At 39.3% G+C, this 20,021-nt stretch overlaps 2 protein-coding genes across 3 annotated transcripts; both read left to right on the top strand.

Annotated features, from left to right (window-relative positions):
- The first annotated feature begins 947 nt into the window (after window positions 1-947).
- Window positions 948-5,689, top strand: LOC126624811 (probable myosin-binding protein 4). Of its 2 annotated transcripts, none has more exons than XM_050293923.1 (4): window positions 948-1,133; window positions 1,907-3,285; window positions 3,381-5,146; window positions 5,240-5,689. In XM_050293923.1, the coding sequence occupies exons 2-3, from the start codon at window positions 2,025-2,027 to the stop codon at window positions 5,123-5,125; spliced, it is 3,006 nt and encodes a 1,001-aa protein (XP_050149880.1). In that variant the 5' UTR covers window positions 948-1,133; window positions 1,907-2,024; the 3' UTR covers window positions 5,126-5,146; window positions 5,240-5,689. The 2 variants fall into 2 exon arrangements, with proteins under 2 accessions (XP_050149880.1, XP_050149879.1); XM_050293922.1 differs by having other exon boundaries at window positions 3,378-5,146.
- A 3,942-nt stretch (window positions 5,690-9,631) lies between these two features.
- Window positions 9,632-11,460, top strand: LOC126624118 (cytochrome P450 94A1-like). The gene has a single exon (XM_050293137.1). It carries the CDS (start codon window positions 9,732-9,734, stop codon window positions 11,256-11,258), a length of 1,527 nt encoding a protein of 508 aa, XP_050149094.1. The 5' UTR covers window positions 9,632-9,731; the 3' UTR covers window positions 11,259-11,460.
- The last annotated feature ends 8,561 nt before the right edge of the window (window positions 11,461-20,021 follow it).

The raw sequence follows: 20,021 nt of genomic DNA, 5'->3' as shown, positions 1-20,021 counted from the left end.
AAATAGCTCAATTTATAAATTAAACTTCCAATAACAACTTTAGTTAAAAAAGTTGATTTACAAGTAAATATGAATGACTCCTTAAAAGCTACCTCATACATGTTACATTCTTACAAGTTACAAGTATTTGTGATTGTGTATAATTATTAACCCACAAATTACAATTGAATTGGTATTAGTAATTTAGTAAAAGGAAAAGAAATAGTCGGCATTGGACGTGTGAGATCAGCTGTCAACATGCACGATCTGACAGGTGAACCCATTCGTGCCCCCATCCATGCATCTCACCAACAATATCACAAGAATATAATAACAAAATATCATTTGTTTGTGAAAGACCAAATCCTCTTCTCTTTTATTTTCTTTTAAAGTAAAAATGAGATGTTTTTGCTAACCGTTCTCAAGTAACGGTGAGCCTCACCACTTTATTTATCATCGTTAAATAAGTTTAAATTTTGGGATTTGTGTCGAAAACGGACACAAATCTCAAAATTTAAACTCATCAAATAGTAATAAATAGGATGGTAAACATTACCACCACTTGAGAGTGGGTGAGAAAAAATGCACCCAAAGCAAAATGACGTTGCTATTGGTAATTCGAAACATAGTACACATTTTTTCTCTTGTTTATTTTAAAATTTATATCCTAAAAATAACATTTTTCAGCATGTCAATAACAATTTAAAGACTAAATTCTCTTACTTAAATTTGTTGTAACACAACATTTAACACTACAGTCTAGAGCCATTCGATACTACTTTTTGATTTATTAGCGGAAGGTTTTAAATTCGGTTGACAAGTTTGACGCTAAATTATAAACTCCATAAATCAATAAAATATCAAAAAACTTGTTTCTAGATAAATGAATAACACAGTTGGCCACGTTGTGGGATTTTATTACGTGTTAATTCATGAGCCAGCTAAAGCTTGGAGCTTCGCTTTAATTGGCATCCAAACAAATCTTCCGGCGGTTGGTTTCAACGGTCAGTCACTTTCCCTTCCCACGCAAGGACCTGCTCGTAATTCCTCCAAACTTTTCATTTTCCTCCTCTTGTTTGTTCTTTCATGTTTTTATTCCGAAGTTGCGTTTCTTCCCCTTTCACCTTTTGATCCTCCGTCAAGCTCCATTCCAGGTACCACCCACTTTCTCTGTTTTTCTTTCCCTTTCCTTTTTTTGTTCATCTTTTTTCCCATTGCATTTTTCATGAGTTAATTAAACCCGAGAAATCATCAAAGGTGTAAACTTTAATTTTGTTCAGAATAACACTAATCTGGGATTTATTTGTTTTCTGAAATTGCAATGCACATTGTGTTGGATTGGATGATGCCCTTTACGTGGTCTTTTTTTTTGTGGGTTGTTTTGTTTGAAATTCCTTAATTTTATAGATTTTTCGAAGAATTTAATATGTGGGCAATCTTTCATACGCTTGAAACATTAGAATTTGCAGAAAAGTTTATTGCTTTGTTCATGAATCCATCTGGGTTTCTCACATTAATTGGGTTAGGTGAGTATCGTTTTGTTTTATTTATGGTTTATCGTTGTTTGTTGATTTGTCATTGTTTATAACAGTTGGGATGGTTAGAGTTTAATGTCTGATTGTCTTCTGGTACTTGTTGTTAGTGGCTTCTGTCATGGTTGGTGATGCACAATTTATGTGTGATTTATCTATTTATTATTTATTTTTCGTTCAATGCGGTATTCTGAATTACTCTGATCTTTGGGGCGGGGATTTGAACTCGGGCTCTAAAACTGTCCTAACTCACATCTGTCTGCATTGAATTTATTTTATGTTTTTAATTTCATCTGGTACTGTTTCTAGCTTAGCTGCAGTACTGTGATTTGATAATTATGGTTTGATGTGCCTAATTGCTTCATTTGTTTCTTTTCTTGGGCTGGTGATTGAAGATGGGATGCTTAATTCTGATTTGGGTGGATAGGAGCAGCTATTACCTTGATCAACCAGTGATTTCCTCGAGTTTTTGTAACTGGAAGGTCATGAGATTGTAGAGCAATTGGTAGGCAGATGGCAGCAAAGGGAAATCCATCTGTACATGTGCAGAAGAACTTAGAGGGGTTTGTAACCATTCTAACATCTGCAGCATGTGAATGGGTATTGATCTTTCTTCTGCTTGTTGACGGACTATTATCCTATCTGCTGACTAAATTTGCAGACTATTGCAATTTGCAAAAGCCTTGCATCTTTTGCTCCAGGTTTGAGCATGTTATAGGTAGTGAAAAACCTCAACTTTATCAGGATCTACTTTGCAGCAACCACGTATCTGAGTTCTCATCATGGTTCTCTTGTCAAATTTATGGTAAGCACGATCGCAGTGGAATGTGTGAAGATTGCCTCAAGTCATACACCAAAAAGGGCAAGTCCAACCCCGAAAAACACATGCTTTCGGGTGGTAAATCGGATTCTGATATTGGAAGTTCCAGTTCAAGGAGGTCCATGCAGAACAGAAAGTTTGTCCATAGTTCTGTGGGTGCAAGGACATGCTCTTGTTGCAGTAGGCCTTGTAGACCTAGAGAAAATGCTCGTGGACTACAACGAAAATCATCTGCTTCCAAACCTAATATCCCTTTGCCACGTTTTTCAAGCCGTAGTCGTATACCTCGTAGGGATGGTTCAAAGAAGACCAGGGATAAAACTTCTGGATCAGTAACTACTTGTCGTCCTGGAAAACCTGGCTGGGATCCCTTGCCACATAGAGGACACAGAGAGTTAAGGATTAGTTCTGATACTGACTCCACTCTTCGTCCTGGAAATTTTAGCTGGGATCCCTTACCACATGTAGGATACACTAAGTTGAGGATTAGTTCTGATACTGACTCCACTCGTCGTGCTGGAAAACTTGGCAGGGATCCCTTGTCACATGTAGGATACACTGAGTTGAAGATTAGTTCTGATACCGATTCTGAGATTCCATTTTCTGATGAAGACGGTGGTAGAAGCATAATTATTGGAAATGAGGAGCATCAGAAGGAAGCTTTAGTAGATCAATATGCTTCAGAAAAACCATTCAAAGCACAGCCAAATGGTTTGAATCCAGCAAAGCAGAGCAACATTACCACCAACCATAAGCCTTCACTTTCTGTTCCAAGTGTGCAGCCAGATGGTAGCAAGAGGTCTGATATAAAATTCTTAGGTTCGAATGTTGCTTCAGAGAATGGCTTGGATGAACTTAACTGGCAGCAAGCGAGTCAGAATTCCATCCCTTATGCATTCCCTGAGCTTATTTCACTGGATGATATCCCTCCATCATTTAATGTTGTTGAAAAGGGTAAGCTCAACTTTCCACTTTTCGGATTCCAGTTCATCCGAGTTATATGAGCTTATTACTTATTACATTGATCCTCTTTTGAAATTATTTAGCAGGTTTTACTGGGACAAGTGACTTTGGAGATGCATCCATCAGTAAAAACGATGAGCTTTTGAGGTCTATAAGTGCAACAGATGGAGCACCTATTAAAACTGATCTTATCATCAACGATCCAGATCTTACTAAGCCAAATCATACTAATGGAAATGCTGTGTCTGAGTCAGCAGGCATTGGTAAGGAAGGAGATTCTATTAAAGAACAACCTCCAGTGAAGGTACTTGATAGAGTTGATGGGGAAGTGAAACCAGCGCACTCACAAAGTTCTTCTGCTCAGGAGACAAATTTATCATCAAATAATACAATTACAGGGGTACAAGGTGTTGGTGATGAAAAACCGGTAGCTGATGCTTCCAATTCTTCTGCTCAGGAGAGTAATTTATCATCACATAAAACAAGTTCAGCGGTACTTGGTGTTGGTGATAAAACACTGGTAACTGATGCTTCCAAATCTTCTGCTCAGGAGAGTAATTTATCATCAAATAATACAATTTCAGCGGTATGTGGTGCTGGTGATGAAAAGCCGGTACCAGATGCTTCCAACTCTTCTGCTCACAACTGTAGTTTATCATCAAATAATACAATTTCAGGGGTACGTGGTGGTGGTGATGAAAAGCAGGTAACTGATGCTTCCAATTCTAATCCAAATCTGGGGCTTAAAACATCATGGTCAGTAGAATCTCTGGATGGAGGATATGTCAGTGAAATTGAAGGTGAAAGTATTGTTGATCGGTTAAAACGACAGGTTGATTATTATAGAAAAAGCTTAAAGGAGTTGTTTAAGGAACTAGACGAAGAAAGGAATGCCGCTGAAATTGCTGCAAATCAGGCAATGGCCATGATCACAAAGCTACAAGAAGAGAAAGCTGCAATCCATATGGAGGCCCTTCAGTACTTAAGAATGATGGAAGAGCAGGCTGAGTTTGATGTAGATGCACTTGAAAAGGCCAATGATCTCCTAGCTGAAAAGGAGAAACATATACAGGACTTGGAAGCAGAGCTAGAATTTTCTAACTTCGATATCCCAGATGAATCAACAATGGAGAGTATGCCAATGCCGGAATTGCCAGCATTCCCAGTATTGCAGGGAAAAAGTTGTAATTTGAAAGGTGAGATTGACACAGTGGAGAGTACTGTTGTTCCCGGTGTAAAAAGTGATGTCAAAGTTACTGGTAACTCAACAGTTACTGAGGTACCTAAAGCTAGCAATGAACGCCTTTTTTCTGAGACAACACTTTTAGAATTTGAAGATGAAAAGTTGTACATTTCAAATTGTTTGAAGAGCTTGGAGAGGAAGCTTTCCGAGATTTCCTGTAATGGGGCTTCTACCAGCATGCCTAACGGTGGGCATTCTAGAAAGCATACATATGATGGACCAGATCAAGTAGAGACGCCTAGAAAATTTAGGCTTCTATTAAATGGTCAGATTGAAGAGGAAGTTGTGCTGACACCGAATGATTTACACATATCTAACGGAAGTGCTGCTCCTCAAGAGGGACCAATTCATTCCGATAGCTCAGACTGTGAAGAGGAAAAAGATTCAGATTTGGTTGTTCTGGAAAACGAAATCTCAGACCTTAATGACAGGTTGGAGGCACTCGAGACTGATCATGATTTTCTTGAGCACATGCTTTACTCTCTTCAAAATGGACAGGAAGGGCTGCAGTTTATTCAAGAGATAGCTCAGCAGCTGCGAGAACTGCGAAAAATTGGTGCAGCTTTCAGAAATCAGTCTGTTCCCTAACTTCAAATGAAAAATTACACAGTACGTATGTTGTCCAAGGACTTAAATGTGCTTTTGCTTCTGCTTAATGTGTTTTCCAACATTTGCTTTACCATTCATGCATTCTTTTGTCAGGTACACTTGAAATTTAGAAGGCAGAAATATTGATACATCTCTCGAGCATTTGGGTGTCAAATGAAGAAATCAATTGCATTCCTTCAGTCACATACAACCATGAAAAATCAAAATGATTTCATGTACAGGTACCAGCCAAAGCTCTTGGAAGGAAAAACAAAATCAAGGTCTATACTAGGACATAGCGTTATCATCTCGTAAGTGCGCAATTTTCCATCGTCTCTTTCTTTTCTCTAGGTCGAAAATTTCCCTCTTGTTTGTTTGGAGAACCGGCAGGTTTTTAGCAAGTTCAAATTTATTGATAAGGCTGTAAAATTAGTATTTTTGTGTAGTTGCTATTTCTTGTTCTCAAGGTTAAGGCTCCATTTTTTGCCGAACCACTTCCTTTGTAAATTCAAGCAGAGCTTTTACAGTAAGTTTAGAGAAGTTTTCTCCAGAGCTTTCCCAAAATAGGTGTTCATGTACTGCATATTCCTCATTATAAATTTCTTGCCATGGATGATAATGCGTGCACAGCACGTCTATCTAACCACCTCGTCATTTAACACCAGCTTGGATACAAGAAGTAACTTTACATGTTGCGTGTGTGCATCACGTCCATTTGCCTCCCTTGTCATGTGCACCTCACATGACGAGAGAGATAAAGATTGAATTAGCCCTCACACGTCTATCTCTATCATCATGTAACGCTTCACTTGATGTGAGAGGGAGGGAGGTTGACATTTTACTTTGTTTCATGGGAGAAAAGCTTCAGTCCAAAGCAAATTCAATCAATAAAATTGACGTCACACTCACATTGTCAGTTACTTTTGTCACAAATTTTCAATAACAAAACCAATAATACCAATAATTATAAAAGGAAAATTAATGAAAAAAGTTTAAAAACTTTGAGTTTTAACGATAAGGACAAAATAAAGGGTAAAGTGAATAGTATCATGTTTGACTTTTTAGTGTAAAAATGTGATTTTTCGTTAAAGTAAACAGTACCATGAGTTTTTCGTTAAAGTTTCCAAAATGACAAATTACTAATTGATAATGTTGTAAAATAATGGGTATGTTTGCCCACATGTATATAGTAACTCTTTCACAAGTTTAATAGTGTCATTTGTTTGTTTCCTATGAGGTTGCTCTATAAATAGAGCATTACATTTGATCAAATTAGACTTGGAAGAGAAAAACAACTAATAGCAATAATATACATTACTTCATCTGCAATAGCTTGTGTTGGTATAATATTTTGCAACTGCTTCGTTCTTGTCCCTTGTAAAGGTTATCTTTCTAAATTTTACCTATTTATAACAGATAACATGTAATCAGACCAACCAAATAAACAAAGTTTGTATGGGAAGTGATTAGTGAATGCACATAAACATTGAAGTAAGTTTGACTTTTGGCAAGACCATGACGTCTAGAGTGAGATCTGCGACCCTTGGATCATGGCCTTCAACAAGACCATATTTTCGTGGGACAATAATTGTTTGCCCTTCCATTTTCGATGTCTTTCCGTGTCCTTTTGTTTGTGTGATCATGGTTAAATAATGTTATTATTTTATATTACTATTTATTTTTGTCTTATCATCTTTATAAAAAAAAACAATATAAAATATTAATGTAGTTTAACCGTGACCACACAAAATAGTAGGGCATCGAAAATGGGAGGGCAAACAATCCTTGTCTATTTTCGTGACCGCAGATTTACCCTTTAGGCTTTCCGTACATGCATCCTTCATCGTCTTTGTGATGGTTTTGCCTACGTCTTTCTTTCATTTTCAAGGGCCACCGCTTGTCTTCTATAGGCTGCTGTCCATGTGGAAAGTGAACAGACGTTCAGGTTGGGGTGAGAGTTAAAAGAGATATAGGTGGTGGGCTCCAGGATGTTATTTTATTTTTGGATAATAAAATAATAAATAAAATTTTGTAAATTAAATGATATGGAAGTTAATGATTATATTATGACTTAAACGATAAACGTGTTTATTCTTATGACATATAATTTAGTTTCTAAATTTTATCTATAAATTTAATTTTCTTAACCTTACTCTTTATTTTTATTTGTAAGGTTGTGAATAAAGTTATATCTGGAAAAATATAATTTTTGTTTTTAGGATTTTTTTTTTCAACAAATGATTGTATGAACACTAAGGAATATGAGAGTGAGCTAAGCGCTAGCCATCATAATGTTGTTTAAATTCATTTTTAGCGTAAATTGAACTTAAATTCTTTTAATTTTAAGTGAAAAGAAATACTGTTAGACTATATGACTAATTGACACGTTTTTAGAGAATTAATTTCTTAGATTGAACTGCAAGTGGAGTTCATGTGGCAAGATAATAGTGGAAAAGGTAAGAAGAAAAAGGCAAATAGAAGGTAGTTAACATTTCTAAATTGGATAATACGAACCCATATTATGGACAAATTGTGGAGAACAAAGGTTAATGTTTTTTTCTTAGGAGGGTGCATTTAATTGAGAATTTGAAAGATTTTAATGGATTTTTATGAAGTTTAATTGATTTGTAGATATTCTATAAAAAATTTTGATTCAATTATCTCAAAATCTCATGGGGAGAGGTGAGATTTGTGGATGTTTAAAATATACTACGAAATCTCTCAAATTCCCTCTAATTCCTCAACTTTATCAAATTCTTTAAAATCAATTTCTAATTGAATACATCTAAAATGTTATAAACTCATTTAAAATCCTAATGGAATACACCTGGATTTCTAGGGATTTTAATAAACTATCTTAAAATTCTAATTGAATACACATTGAATTTCAAAGAATCACTTAAAATCCTGATTGAATGCCACTAGATTCATTAAAAGAATTAAAATCCCTCAAAATCCCAATTGAATACATCCCTCTTAATTTATTTTCTTATAATTAGTGTAAGAGTTAGATAATTGGTATTAGTACTTTAAAATTTTTATTGTGCACCTTAAAATTTCATAATATCAAAATTTATCGTTCGTCAAAAAAAAAAAAAAAAAATCATAGGGCCAAAACTCGCCATCCATGTACCAGATGTCTTTGGGGCGTTTAGATTTAAATGCCTCAACATATATACCTTTTAGAATTTTTATTAAACATTTTTACATTTCAGGTGCCAAATATATTATAAGTAGTGTTTTTTAATGCAAAATTACACAATTTGCCATATATATAATTTACCAATTAGCTAATAATTATCCAAATTTCCTAGAATCTAGTAGACATATGTTTTAAAAATCTAAAAACATATCAAATTTGATTTATTTATGCTTCTAACGTGATATATATTTATGTTCTTCTTTCACAAAAATTCTACAATTTTTTCGTGCCATTTCTTTTCTGTCAGTCGATACTTTTCCGTCCTCCTTGGTGAGTCATGTTCATTCCCTTTCTATTTTCATTTGATGCAAACCTCTTGATTTGAGTATTCGTACCATGATACATTTGAAAAATAGATTCTAGTGGTAGATGATATGGGGTATGTTTCCATTTAGTATTGGTACATTTCTAGCCGATATGTTGGTACATTTTAAGTTGGCATAGGCACATTTCATATTAGCATCACTACGTTTCAATTTGGCATGAGTACATTTCTAGACAATATGTTGGTACGTTTCAAGTTGGCATGGGTGCGTATCCTATCAGCATTGCTACATTTGAATTTGGCATCGGTACAATTCAAGTCATATTAGTACATTTCAACATGGCATGAGTACAATTCAAATTAGAAACTAATATATTTAAATTTGGTTTCAATTTAAAATTCACATTCATATATCTCATACCGAATGACATTAATCTCATTCCAACTAATCCCTTTTGTCAACAACTTTTATGCAAATTATATTGTACTACAATATTTTAAAATCACTTGTTTTCTGTTGCATACTACACAACCATGCAATCAAACTAGAACTCAACAAGATAAATGTAGCGTCTATGGTGTTTTTATCATGTTGGATTGGCTATCTCCATTTTTTCTGCTGATGTAAGTTTTTTTCGTGAACAATGAAGTTTTATTATAAAAAAATAAATGTTAAAAATTCAAAAATTAAGAGATAATATTGATGATTTAATAATTAATATCTATTAATTATTCAACATCCCTTAAAAAGACACAAATGTTTAATAAAAATACTTAGTGGCCACTAATCAAAGCGTCTTTACCAATTGGCCAGCGTACCAATGACGGTTTCGCTTACGCATTCATGTATTTATCAATTGGTCAATATCCATGATGTGAACATTTTATTTGTCAATTGACCAGTTTGATAATAAAAACTGCTTATCCCAAAAGTTTTTTTTTCTTTTTCTTTTTTTAATTTTTTTTAATTTTTAAATTTCAATGCAAAGTGATTAGTCTGATAATTTGCTTAAACAAAACAAACTCAGACGTTATAAATAGCATCCAAATCTTACACCAGAAACGGTACAATTTCTTCCGTTAAGCATTTCGTCAAACACCTTAAACCCTTCCATTTCTGTGCATTAAATCAGGCAGCCATGTTTCTTGAGCTGTTAACCTTCGCCTCCCTCCTCCTCCTTCCCATCCTTTTCTTCCTCTTCAAGTTTTCATCCCACCCCAACCCCAAAACCAGCAACCTCCCCAAATCGTACCCTATAATCGGCACATTCCCATCTCTCTACAAAAACCACCACCGCAGACTCCAGTGGTTCACCGACCTCCTCCGCAGCTCCCCATCAAACACCTTCACCCTCCACCACTCTTTCGGCCGCCACTGGGTCGTCACCGCCAATCCCACCGTTGTTCAGCACATCCTCAAGACCAACTTCCCCAACTACCAAAAAGGTGAGGCTTCCCGCTCCACCCTCGCCGACCTCCTCGGCGACGGGATTTTCAACGTCGACGGCGACAACTGGAAGTTCCAGCGCCAAGTCTCCAGCCACGAATTCAACACCAAGTCCCTGCGTAAGTTCGTCGAACAGGTGGTCGATACCGAGCTCTCTGACCGCCTCATTCCGATCCTCTCCGCCTCCGCCGCCAACAATTCAGTCCTCGACTTCCAAGACATTCTCCAGCGCTTCGCTTTTGATAACATCTGTCGAATTGCTTTCGGGTACGACCCGGATTACCTCCTGCCCTCTCTGCCCGAAGCCAAATTCGCAGTGGCTTTCGACGACGCCGTGCAAATCAGCAGCGAAAGGTTCGGATTGCCGCACCCAGTGTGGAAACTCAAAAGGGCTCTCGGAATCGGGTCCGAAAAGCGCCTCCGTGCCGTGGTATCGGAAGTCCGCGAGTTCGCGAACACCATTGTCAGAGAAAAGAAGAGGGATCTGAGCGAGGCGAACGCGTTGGAGTCTGCAGATCTGCTCTCCCGGTTCTTGAGCTCCGGCCACTCCGACGAAAAGTTCGTCACCGACATCGTCATCAGCTTCACCCTCGCGGGCCGGGACACAACTTCGGCTGCTCTCACCTGGTTCTTCTGGCTGCTTTCGCAGAACCCACGTGTGGAACAAGAGATCTTGAAGGAGATCAACGACACGGCGTCGTCTGAGTCGGCGGCGGGAGGAGGTTACGACGAGGTGAAGGAGATGGTGTACACCCACGCGGCGCTGTGCGAGAGCATGAGGCTGTACCCGCCGGTTCCCGTCGACAGTAAACAAGCAGCAAACGACGATATTTTGCCGGACGGCACGAAGGTGAAGAAGGGGATGAAGGTGACGTACCACGTGTACGCGATGGGGCGCATGGAGGAGATCTGGGGGGAGGACTGGGCGGAGTACAGGCCGGAGCGGTGGCTGGAGAGAGGAGAGGAGAGAGGGACTCACAAGAAGTGGAAGTTCGTTGGTAGGGACACATATAGCTATCCGGTTTTTCAGGCGGGGCCGAGGATCTGTTTGGGGAAGGAGATGGCGTTTTTGCAGATGAAGAGGGTGGTGAGCGGGGTTCTGAAGAGGTTTAAGCTGGTCCCGCGGGAGAGGGAGGGTGGGGATGAGCCGGAGCTGCTGGCCTACCTCACCGGGAAGATGAAAGGCGGCCTTCCGGTCACCGTTTTGGAGAGGGCTTAATTAACTATATATTGTCAATGTGTGTGTATCGTAATGATTACGTAGGTAATCACATACATGCATGCATGCATGCATGTAGATGCTTATTATTTTGTGAATTTTACCTTTTAACTTTGTAATATTTGGTCTTATCATGTACGTGTCTCTAAAGAGTTTGTACTCTCCATAGTTATATGGATGGATGTTTTGATGTTTTTGGGCACTTGGTCTCTCCTTCCAAGTATACAACAGCATTACTAGTTGATTATAATTGTATACATCAAAATTTCGGTGAAATAAATGTTGACCAATAATTAAAATTTCAACGCTCACATGTCACATAAAATTTTACACGTAGCAAGAAAAATTGAAAATTACCGGAAAAGTCATCAAACAGGATACGTGTCAACACTTGGCAGAAATGATTTATTTCATCTGAATATTATATTCAAAATTAGGCCTTGAAAAATTCTATAAATACAAGGCCATTTCATCCATTTCAAAGGATGAATTCACATACACATTTCTCTACTCCCAAATTGGAAGAGAATTCCCCAAATCCTTGAAGCTATGAAACTCTAAAGCTTTCAAGCATCCAATCTCCCAAAATTCCCAAGAATCCTGAACGATCAAGAAAGCTTTCTTCGTTCTTTGTCAAATCTTTGAAGAAATCCACACAACTGCTCATCAAGATCAAGCCTTGAAGGTCCTTGAAGATCCATTCAACCTCGTTCATCAAGATCAAGCCCCGAAGGGCCTTGAAGATCCGTTCATCCTCATTTATCAAGATCAAGCCCAAAGGCACTTGAAGATCCATTCATCCTCATTCATCAAGGTCAAGCCCATCGGCCATTAAAGAAATCCACACAACTGTTCATCAAGATCAAGCCCGAAGGCCCTTGAAGATCCGTTCATCCTCGTTCATCCTAAAATCAAGCCCCGACGGCCCTTTAGATCAATAACATCAACAAATCTGCACCACTATTCATCCCTAGACCAAGCCTCAACGACCTTTTAGATCAACTGCCCATCCATAGATCTACACCTTACGAAGATAGAATCAGAGGATCAAATTGTAAAAGAGATTGTAACCCCAAACTTAATACAAAATATTATTTTGTACACGTGTTCTTTTTTGAAAAATTCGTGTTTACAAATTTGGCACACCCAGTGGGACCATCTCCACCTGTAATCTTTATCTTCAAATCCGCTAAAAGCATAAATGGCATCAAGGAAGGTTTAAACTGTTCCCGCAACTAACGCGAAGAACAAAAGCATCATCGCCGCAAGTGGTGTCACTTTGGGCATCACAACTCGAAGCAAGGCAATGGCTCTTTCTGCTGCCTCTTCCACCCTTGCATTAACTCTGCCAAAGGAACCAAAGCAACCAAGGTATGAGCCCGTGATCACCCTGGCCTCGCTAAGTGCTCTAAGGGAGGAAAGCCCAAAAAGGTACTCCGAGTCATTGCTTTCCGACGCCGACTAAAGCAATAGCTTTGCCATGCAAGTCATGGCCACTCAAATGAGTGAAGCAATTGCAAAGCTCACAAGGACCGCGAAAGAGAAAGACTTGCAAATCGCTGCACTCATCAACTGATTGGAGGCACAGGACGACGAGAAACCTGACCTAAAGGTTGATCCACTAAAGAGAGGAGCCAGTGAAGAAGAGGAGCCTCCGGTGGAGAAAGTTGAAGAGAAGCATGAGCCAGACCAAAAGTAGCGGCACTCATAGGATCTCTTTCTATCCAACAGCTGCAAGAGATGATCACCAACACCATCAAGGCACATTACTAAAGGAGCTCTCATGCCTCTGTGTTGTACTCAAAACCCTACTCTAAGAAGATTGACGCCTTGAAGATGTAGAGGGGTTATTAACCACCAAAGTTCATGCAATTTGATGGAAAGGGAAACCCAAAGCAACATGTCGCACATTTCGTCGAAACTTGCAACAACACGGGGACTGAGGGAGACTACCTCGCCAAGTAGTTTGTGCGCTCATTGAAAGGAAACGCCTTTGAGTGGTACATGGACTTAGAGCATGAGTCCATCAACAACTGGGAGCAATTGAAAAGGGAATTCCTCAACGACTTCTATAGCACTCGCCGTACTGTGAGCATGCTAGAGCTGACAAACATGAAGCAATTGAGGGACGAGCCAGTTATGGACTACATCAACTGATGACGCATTCTAAGCCTCGACTGCAAGGACCGGCTATCAGAGACTTCCTCAATCGGGATGTGCGTCCAAGGTATGCAATGAAGATTATACTATATCCTTCAAGGCATCAAACCACAGATCTTTGAAGAGCTAACCACCCACGGCCACCACATGGAACTGAGCATCGCCCACTATGAAAAAATGTGAAAAAAGTTTAAAAACTTTGAGTTTTAACGATAAGGACAAAATAAAGGGTAAAGTAAATAGTATCATGTTTGACTTTTTAGTATAAAAATGTGATTTTTCGTTAAAGTAAACAGTACCATGAGCTTTTCGTTAAAGTTTCCAAAATGACAAATTAATAATTGATAATGTTGTAAAATAGTGGGTATGTTTACCCACATGTATATAGTAACTCTTTCACAAGTTTAATAGTGTCATTTGTTTGTTTCCTATGAGGTTGCTCTATAAATAGAGCACTACATTTGATCAAATTAAACTTGGAAGAGAAAAACAACTAATAGCAATAATATACATTACTTCCTCTGCAACAGCTTATGTTGGTATAATATTTTACAATTTCTTCGTTCTTATCCCTAGTAAAGATTATCTCTATAAATTTTACCTATTTATAACAGATAACATGTAATCAGACCAACCAAATAAACAAAGTTTATATGGGAAGTGATTAGTGAATGCACATAAACATTGAAGTAAGTTTGACTTTTGGCAAGACCATGACGTCTAGAGTGAGATCTGCGACCCTTGGATCTTGGCCTTCAACAATACCATATTTTCGTGGGACAAGGATTGTTTGCCCTTCCACTTTCGGTGCATTCCCATGCCCTTTTGTTTGTGTGGTCATGGTTAAGCTACGTCAACATTTTATATTACTATTTATTTTTATCTTATTATCTCTATAAAAAAAAAATTATAAAATATTGACGTGGCTTAACCGTGACCACACAAAACAGGAGGACACTGGAATACCGGAAGTGGAAGGGCAGACAATCCTTGTCCATTTTCGTGACCGTAGATTTACCCTTTAGGCTTTCCGTACATGCATCCTTCATTGTCTTTGTGACGGTTTTGCCTACGTCTTTCTTTCATTTTCAAGGGCCACCGCTTGTCTTCTATAGGCTGCTGTCCATGTGGAAAGTGAACAGACGTTCAGGTTGGGGGTGAGATTTAAGAGAGATAGGTGGTGGGCTCCAGGATGTTATTTTATTTTTGGATAATAAAATAATAGATAAAATTTTGTAAATTAAATGACATAGAAGTTAATGATTATATTATGACTTAAACGATAAACGTGCTTATTCTTATGACATATAATTTAGTTTGTAAATTTTATCTATAAATTTAATTTTCTTAACATTACTCTTTATTTTTATTTGTAAGGTTGTGAATAAAGTTATATGTGGAAAAATATAATTTTTGTTTTTAGGATTTTTTTTTTCAACAAATGATTGTATGAACACTAAGGAATATGAGAGTGAGCTAAGCACTAGCCATAATAATGTTGTTTAAATTCATCAACTGATGGCGCACTCTAAGCCTCGACTGCAAGGACCGGCTATCAGAGACCTCCTCAATCGGGATGTGCGTCCAAGGTATGCAATGGGGATTATACTATATCCTTCAAGGCATCAAACCACATACCTTTGAAGAGCTAACCACCCACGCCCACCACATGGAACTGAGCATCGCCCACCATGGAAAAAAAAAAGCCAATCACCTACTTCAAGAAGGACAAAGTGTTTGCTCTGAAGGTGGACAATCATGGGAAGAAGCTAGCCAATGAAGCTTTTATTATCAACACCACCCCTATCAAAACCTCTTTCGCACCCGTCAAAATCTCGTCCAATAACAAAGCAAAAGAGATAAAAAGAGGTGAGTCTTCTCGCACCCAAGATAGGTATAGAAATACCTTGAGGGAATTGGAGCAAAAGACATACCTTTTTCTAGACTTTGACATGGCCGCAATACTAGACGACCTGTTGGAGAATAAGGTAATTGAGTTGCCTGAATGCAAGCGCTCTGAAGAGATGAATCAAGTTAACAATCCTAAATACTACAAGTACCATTGTATCGTAGGTCATCCAGTTAGAAAATGCTTCACCCTCAAGGAACTCATCATGAAGTTGGCACAACAAGGGCGAATCGAACCCGACCTAGAAGACACAGCTGCAACACATACTATTGCAATCGTGTTTAGGTCATTGGATCCCATGCTTCTATAAGAAACGCCGGACCATTCCCGTCGATGCTTAAACCACACGGCATCTTCTGCACAACCATCACTAGGGGTAAGCAACCAAGATGCACCTAATGACGATGACGAATGATAGACCTTGGTGACCACCAAAAAGACAAGAAAGACAAGAAAGCCAAGACCGCAAGCCACAAAGCCAAATGTGGAGCAAAGAAGGAAGCACCGCCGCCGTAACAATAGAAAGCCCAAAGAAAACGTGAGAGTTGCTAAGCCAACATACGTTGGGGAACTTATGAAGTAAGAGCCACGTGTTCCCGTCTCCTCGCACGAGTACTTCCCGAATGACTTCTTCTAGGAAAGCACTACTGTTACCTGTCACATGGTTGATGTAGAGATAGAAAAGCCCTTAAAAGGCAAAGAAAGCCTTTTAAGGTCTCTTCTAATATACCTTAGCATCGAGGAAACCTTCCAATATACCTTAGCATCGAGGAAGCGTTACTATGGCCCAAAGAGATGCGAAGAGCACTGGTAGCGATCTTGGCAACTCCCAACGACCACGAAGTGCAAGAAAGCAAGGACGAAGGCTTGAAACTTCGGCCACATGAGTATGCCACATGTTGTGTGGCCTGTGACATAATCAACTTCACTGATGAAGACTTACTGTTGGGATCAAAGCCTAACAACCGTCATCTTTTTGTCTCTGGGTACGTAAGGAAGCATAAAGTCAACCATATGCTTATGGATGGCGGATCGGCCATCAACATCATGCCAAAGTCAACAATGACCACAATTGGCATCAAAGTTAATGAGCTATCTCGAAGCCGTCTCCTAATCTAAGGTTTTAACTAAGGAGGACAAAGAGCAATGGGCATGATCCTAGTGGAGATGACCATTGGTGAACTCGAATCAAGCACGCTGTTCCATGTGATTGATGCAAAAACTTCTTACAATTTGCTCTTAGGAAGGCCTTGGATCCACAAAAATGGAGTGGTACCATCCATCATTCATCAATGCTTGAAATTCTACCGAGAATGAGTAAATGTGATACAAGGCGACACCAAACCATTCACCGAAGCTGAATCGCACTTCGCGGACGCCAAGTTCTACATGGATGAAGACATGGTGCTCGAAGCTATTCTAAAAGATATCAAATCCACAGGCAAAGCTGCATCTAAAAAACAAAAGTGGCAAGCCATGTCCAAGAAACAAGAAGTTGAAGCCATTCCATCTGTAAGTAAAAATAATGATGAGCCTACTAAACCTGTAACAACCAAAGGAAATAGGACGTCTTTAAAAGGACCAAACACACCTGTCTTTCGATACATCCCGATGTCTAGAAGAAAGAATGGTTAATCCTCGTTCCAAATTGGAGCAAGCAAAGCCGACACACGGTCACACAAGGATGATGTAGAATTGCTCAAGATAAATGCAGTTTTACCTCTGACACAGCTAAGTGATGCTAAGGTTGCAAGACCACCACAAGGCTTCATAAAGACTCTGCCAAAGGGGGCGGAACCAAGCTTTTTACTGACCAACATGACTAAAGAAGGTTTTGATCCAAACACCTACAAACTCATGTCAAAGGCTGGGTACAACTTCACTTACTCTTCAAATCTTGGAAAGAAGGTTTTAAGCACTGTTAACAACAAAGGACGTGATTTCACTAGGACTCAAAAGAAGTTGAAGACGTATGGTTATTCAGTTGACAATAACAAAGCTGGACTTGACTTCATACCAAACGCACCCTTGAAGATTTCAAGCAAAGCAAAAAATGCTTGCGCTCAACACATCAGTGTGACCATTAAATAAAATCAAGAGGAGCCTAAACCCACCATTGGACGTTAATCTTCAATAGGGTGAATCGTTCAAGATCCATAATTTTGGCACTTAATCGCATTGGTGGTCAAGACCGGGCCTCCGTCTTCAAGAGGCTTAACACGCCAACATCCCAAAGCTCTGTTTTCGAAAGGTTGTCAAAACTTATGAAACAAAGCAGCACGACTAGCTCTCTTCTGTTACGATCGACTTTGGAAAGATTTGAAGAAACCAATAAGCCTTATGGAAAGAGAAAGACTAAGCCAAATGAAGAAAAACTTGATAACCTAACAGAAAAAGATAACATTCAAAGCTCTATTCCTTCAAGGATGAAGTGTTAAGAAATCTTGAAGGTTGACACAAATGGACCACTGAAGGTGAGGATGCGTACCATCATCCACACTAGCCAATCTTTATGCCGACAAGTCCGAAAAGACGGCATTGAAGAGGAAGTTCAAGAGGTTTTCCACATCATGATCTAAGAAGGCAAAGAAGACGAAATTCCTGAGGAAGACGTCATCGCTGCACCACCACAACTTGAGGACGTAGGGCAAGCCACAATTGATGATCTCAAGGAGCTCAACTTAGACATAAAAGAGGAGTCGAAGCCTATCTTTGTAAGTGCGTTGCTAAGTGTGGACGAGATAGATGAGTACTACCAATTGCTGTTAGAGTACAAAGACATATTTTCTTGGACCTACAAGGAAATGCCCGGCCTTGACCCTATCATTGCTGTGTATCGTCTTGCAGTTAAACCTGGAACGCAACCGATAAAGCAAACTCAAAGATGCTATCGATCCGAGCTCATCCCATAAATTGAGGCCGAGATTGACAAGCTAATTGAAGCAGGCTTCATTCAAGAGGTGCAATACCCTAAATGGATCTCCAACATCGTCATTGTCCTTAAGAAATCTGGACAAATACGTGTTTGTGTAGACTTCCGAGACCTCAACGATGCTTGCCCGAAGGACGACTTTCCTTTGCCAATCATCGAAATCATAGTGGACGCAACCACTGGCCACGAGGCATTGTCATTCATGGACGGCTCTTCTGGATATAATCAAATTCGCATGGCTTTCGAAGACGAGGAACTAACAACCTTCTGCTCTCTAAAAGGTATCTACTATTACAAGGTAATGCCCTTTGGTCTGAAGAATGCTGGAGCTACATATCAACGTGCAATGCAGAAAATATTTAATGACATGCTACATAAAAACGTAGAATGTTACGTAGATGATGTGGTGGTTAAGACAAAAAAAATCAGATCACTTGAAGGAATTGGAAATAGTGTTTAAAAGGCTGCGAAAATAGATACTTAAGATGAACCCGTTAAAGTGTGCATTTGGCGTCACTTCTGGAAAGTTCCTCGGCTTCAATGTCAAGCACTGTGACATTGAAGTGGACCAATCAAAGATCAAGGCCATTCAAAGCATGCTTGAGCCAAGAAACCTACACGAGCTAAAAAGTCTACAAGGACGGCTAGCCTTCATCAGACGCTTTATCTCCAACTTGGCATGACGTTGTTAACCGTTCAGTCGACTCATGAAGAAAGATGTTCTATTCGTATGGGACGAAGTATGCCACAATGCCTTTGAAAGCATAAAAATGTATTTATCAAGTCCACCTATCATGGGGGTACCCCTGCTCGGGAAGCCTCTTATATTGTACATCACCGCTCAGGAAATTTCAGTAAGAGCACTCTTGGCACAAGAAAATGAATCTCAGAAAGAATGAGCGTTGTATTACCTGAGTCGAACTCTCACCGGCACTGAGCTAAACTACTCATTGATAGAAAAGATGTGCCTTGCCCTTATGTTAGTCATCCAGAAGCTCAGACATTACATGCACGCTTATACCATCCACTTATTTGTTAAAGCTGACTCGGTCAAATACGTCATATCCAAACCAATCTTGATAGAGCGACTTGCTACATAGGCATTACTCTTTAATCAGTATGAGATAATCTATGTCCCAGCTAAAGCCGTCAAGGGGCAAACGCTAGTAGACTTCCTTGTCGATCATCTAATCCCAGGCGATTGGAAAATATCAGACGACCTGCTTGACGAAAAGGTGTTCTATGTCGACATCTTCCCGACATGGACGATGTTCTTTGACAGATCTGCACGAGCAGACGGAGCTGGGGCAAGGGTAGTATTCATGTCACCACAAAGGCAGGTACTACCCTATTCCTTCCGACTAAGCGAACTATGTTCCAACAACGTTGCCGAGTACCAAGCGCTGATCATCGGGTTTCAAACGACGATCGACATGGAAATCACAACCCTTTAGGTGTATGGTGACTCCAAGCTCATAATCAACCAATTCTTGACTGAATCTGAAGTGAGGAAAGATGATCTCATCCCGTATTTCTGGCTAGCAACTTGACTGCTACAAAATTTTGAGGTTGTGACACTAGAACATGTACCGAGAAACGAAAATCAAATGGCAGACGCTTCGACAACCTAGCCTTGAGTATGGCACTAGGAGAAGATGAAGCTGCAGATGTACGATTTTACTAAAGATAGGTGATCCTGCTCATCACTGAAATGCCAATAGATGATATAAATGTCATCTTAGTATTTTCAGTCGACACTGAG

This window comes from Malus sylvestris, chromosome 5 (assembly GCF_916048215.2).
Source record: "Malus sylvestris chromosome 5, drMalSylv7.2, whole genome shotgun sequence".
NCBI lineage: Eukaryota > Viridiplantae > Streptophyta > Magnoliopsida > Rosales > Rosaceae > Malus > Malus sylvestris.
This window is presented reverse-complemented; position numbering and strand designations above follow the sequence as displayed.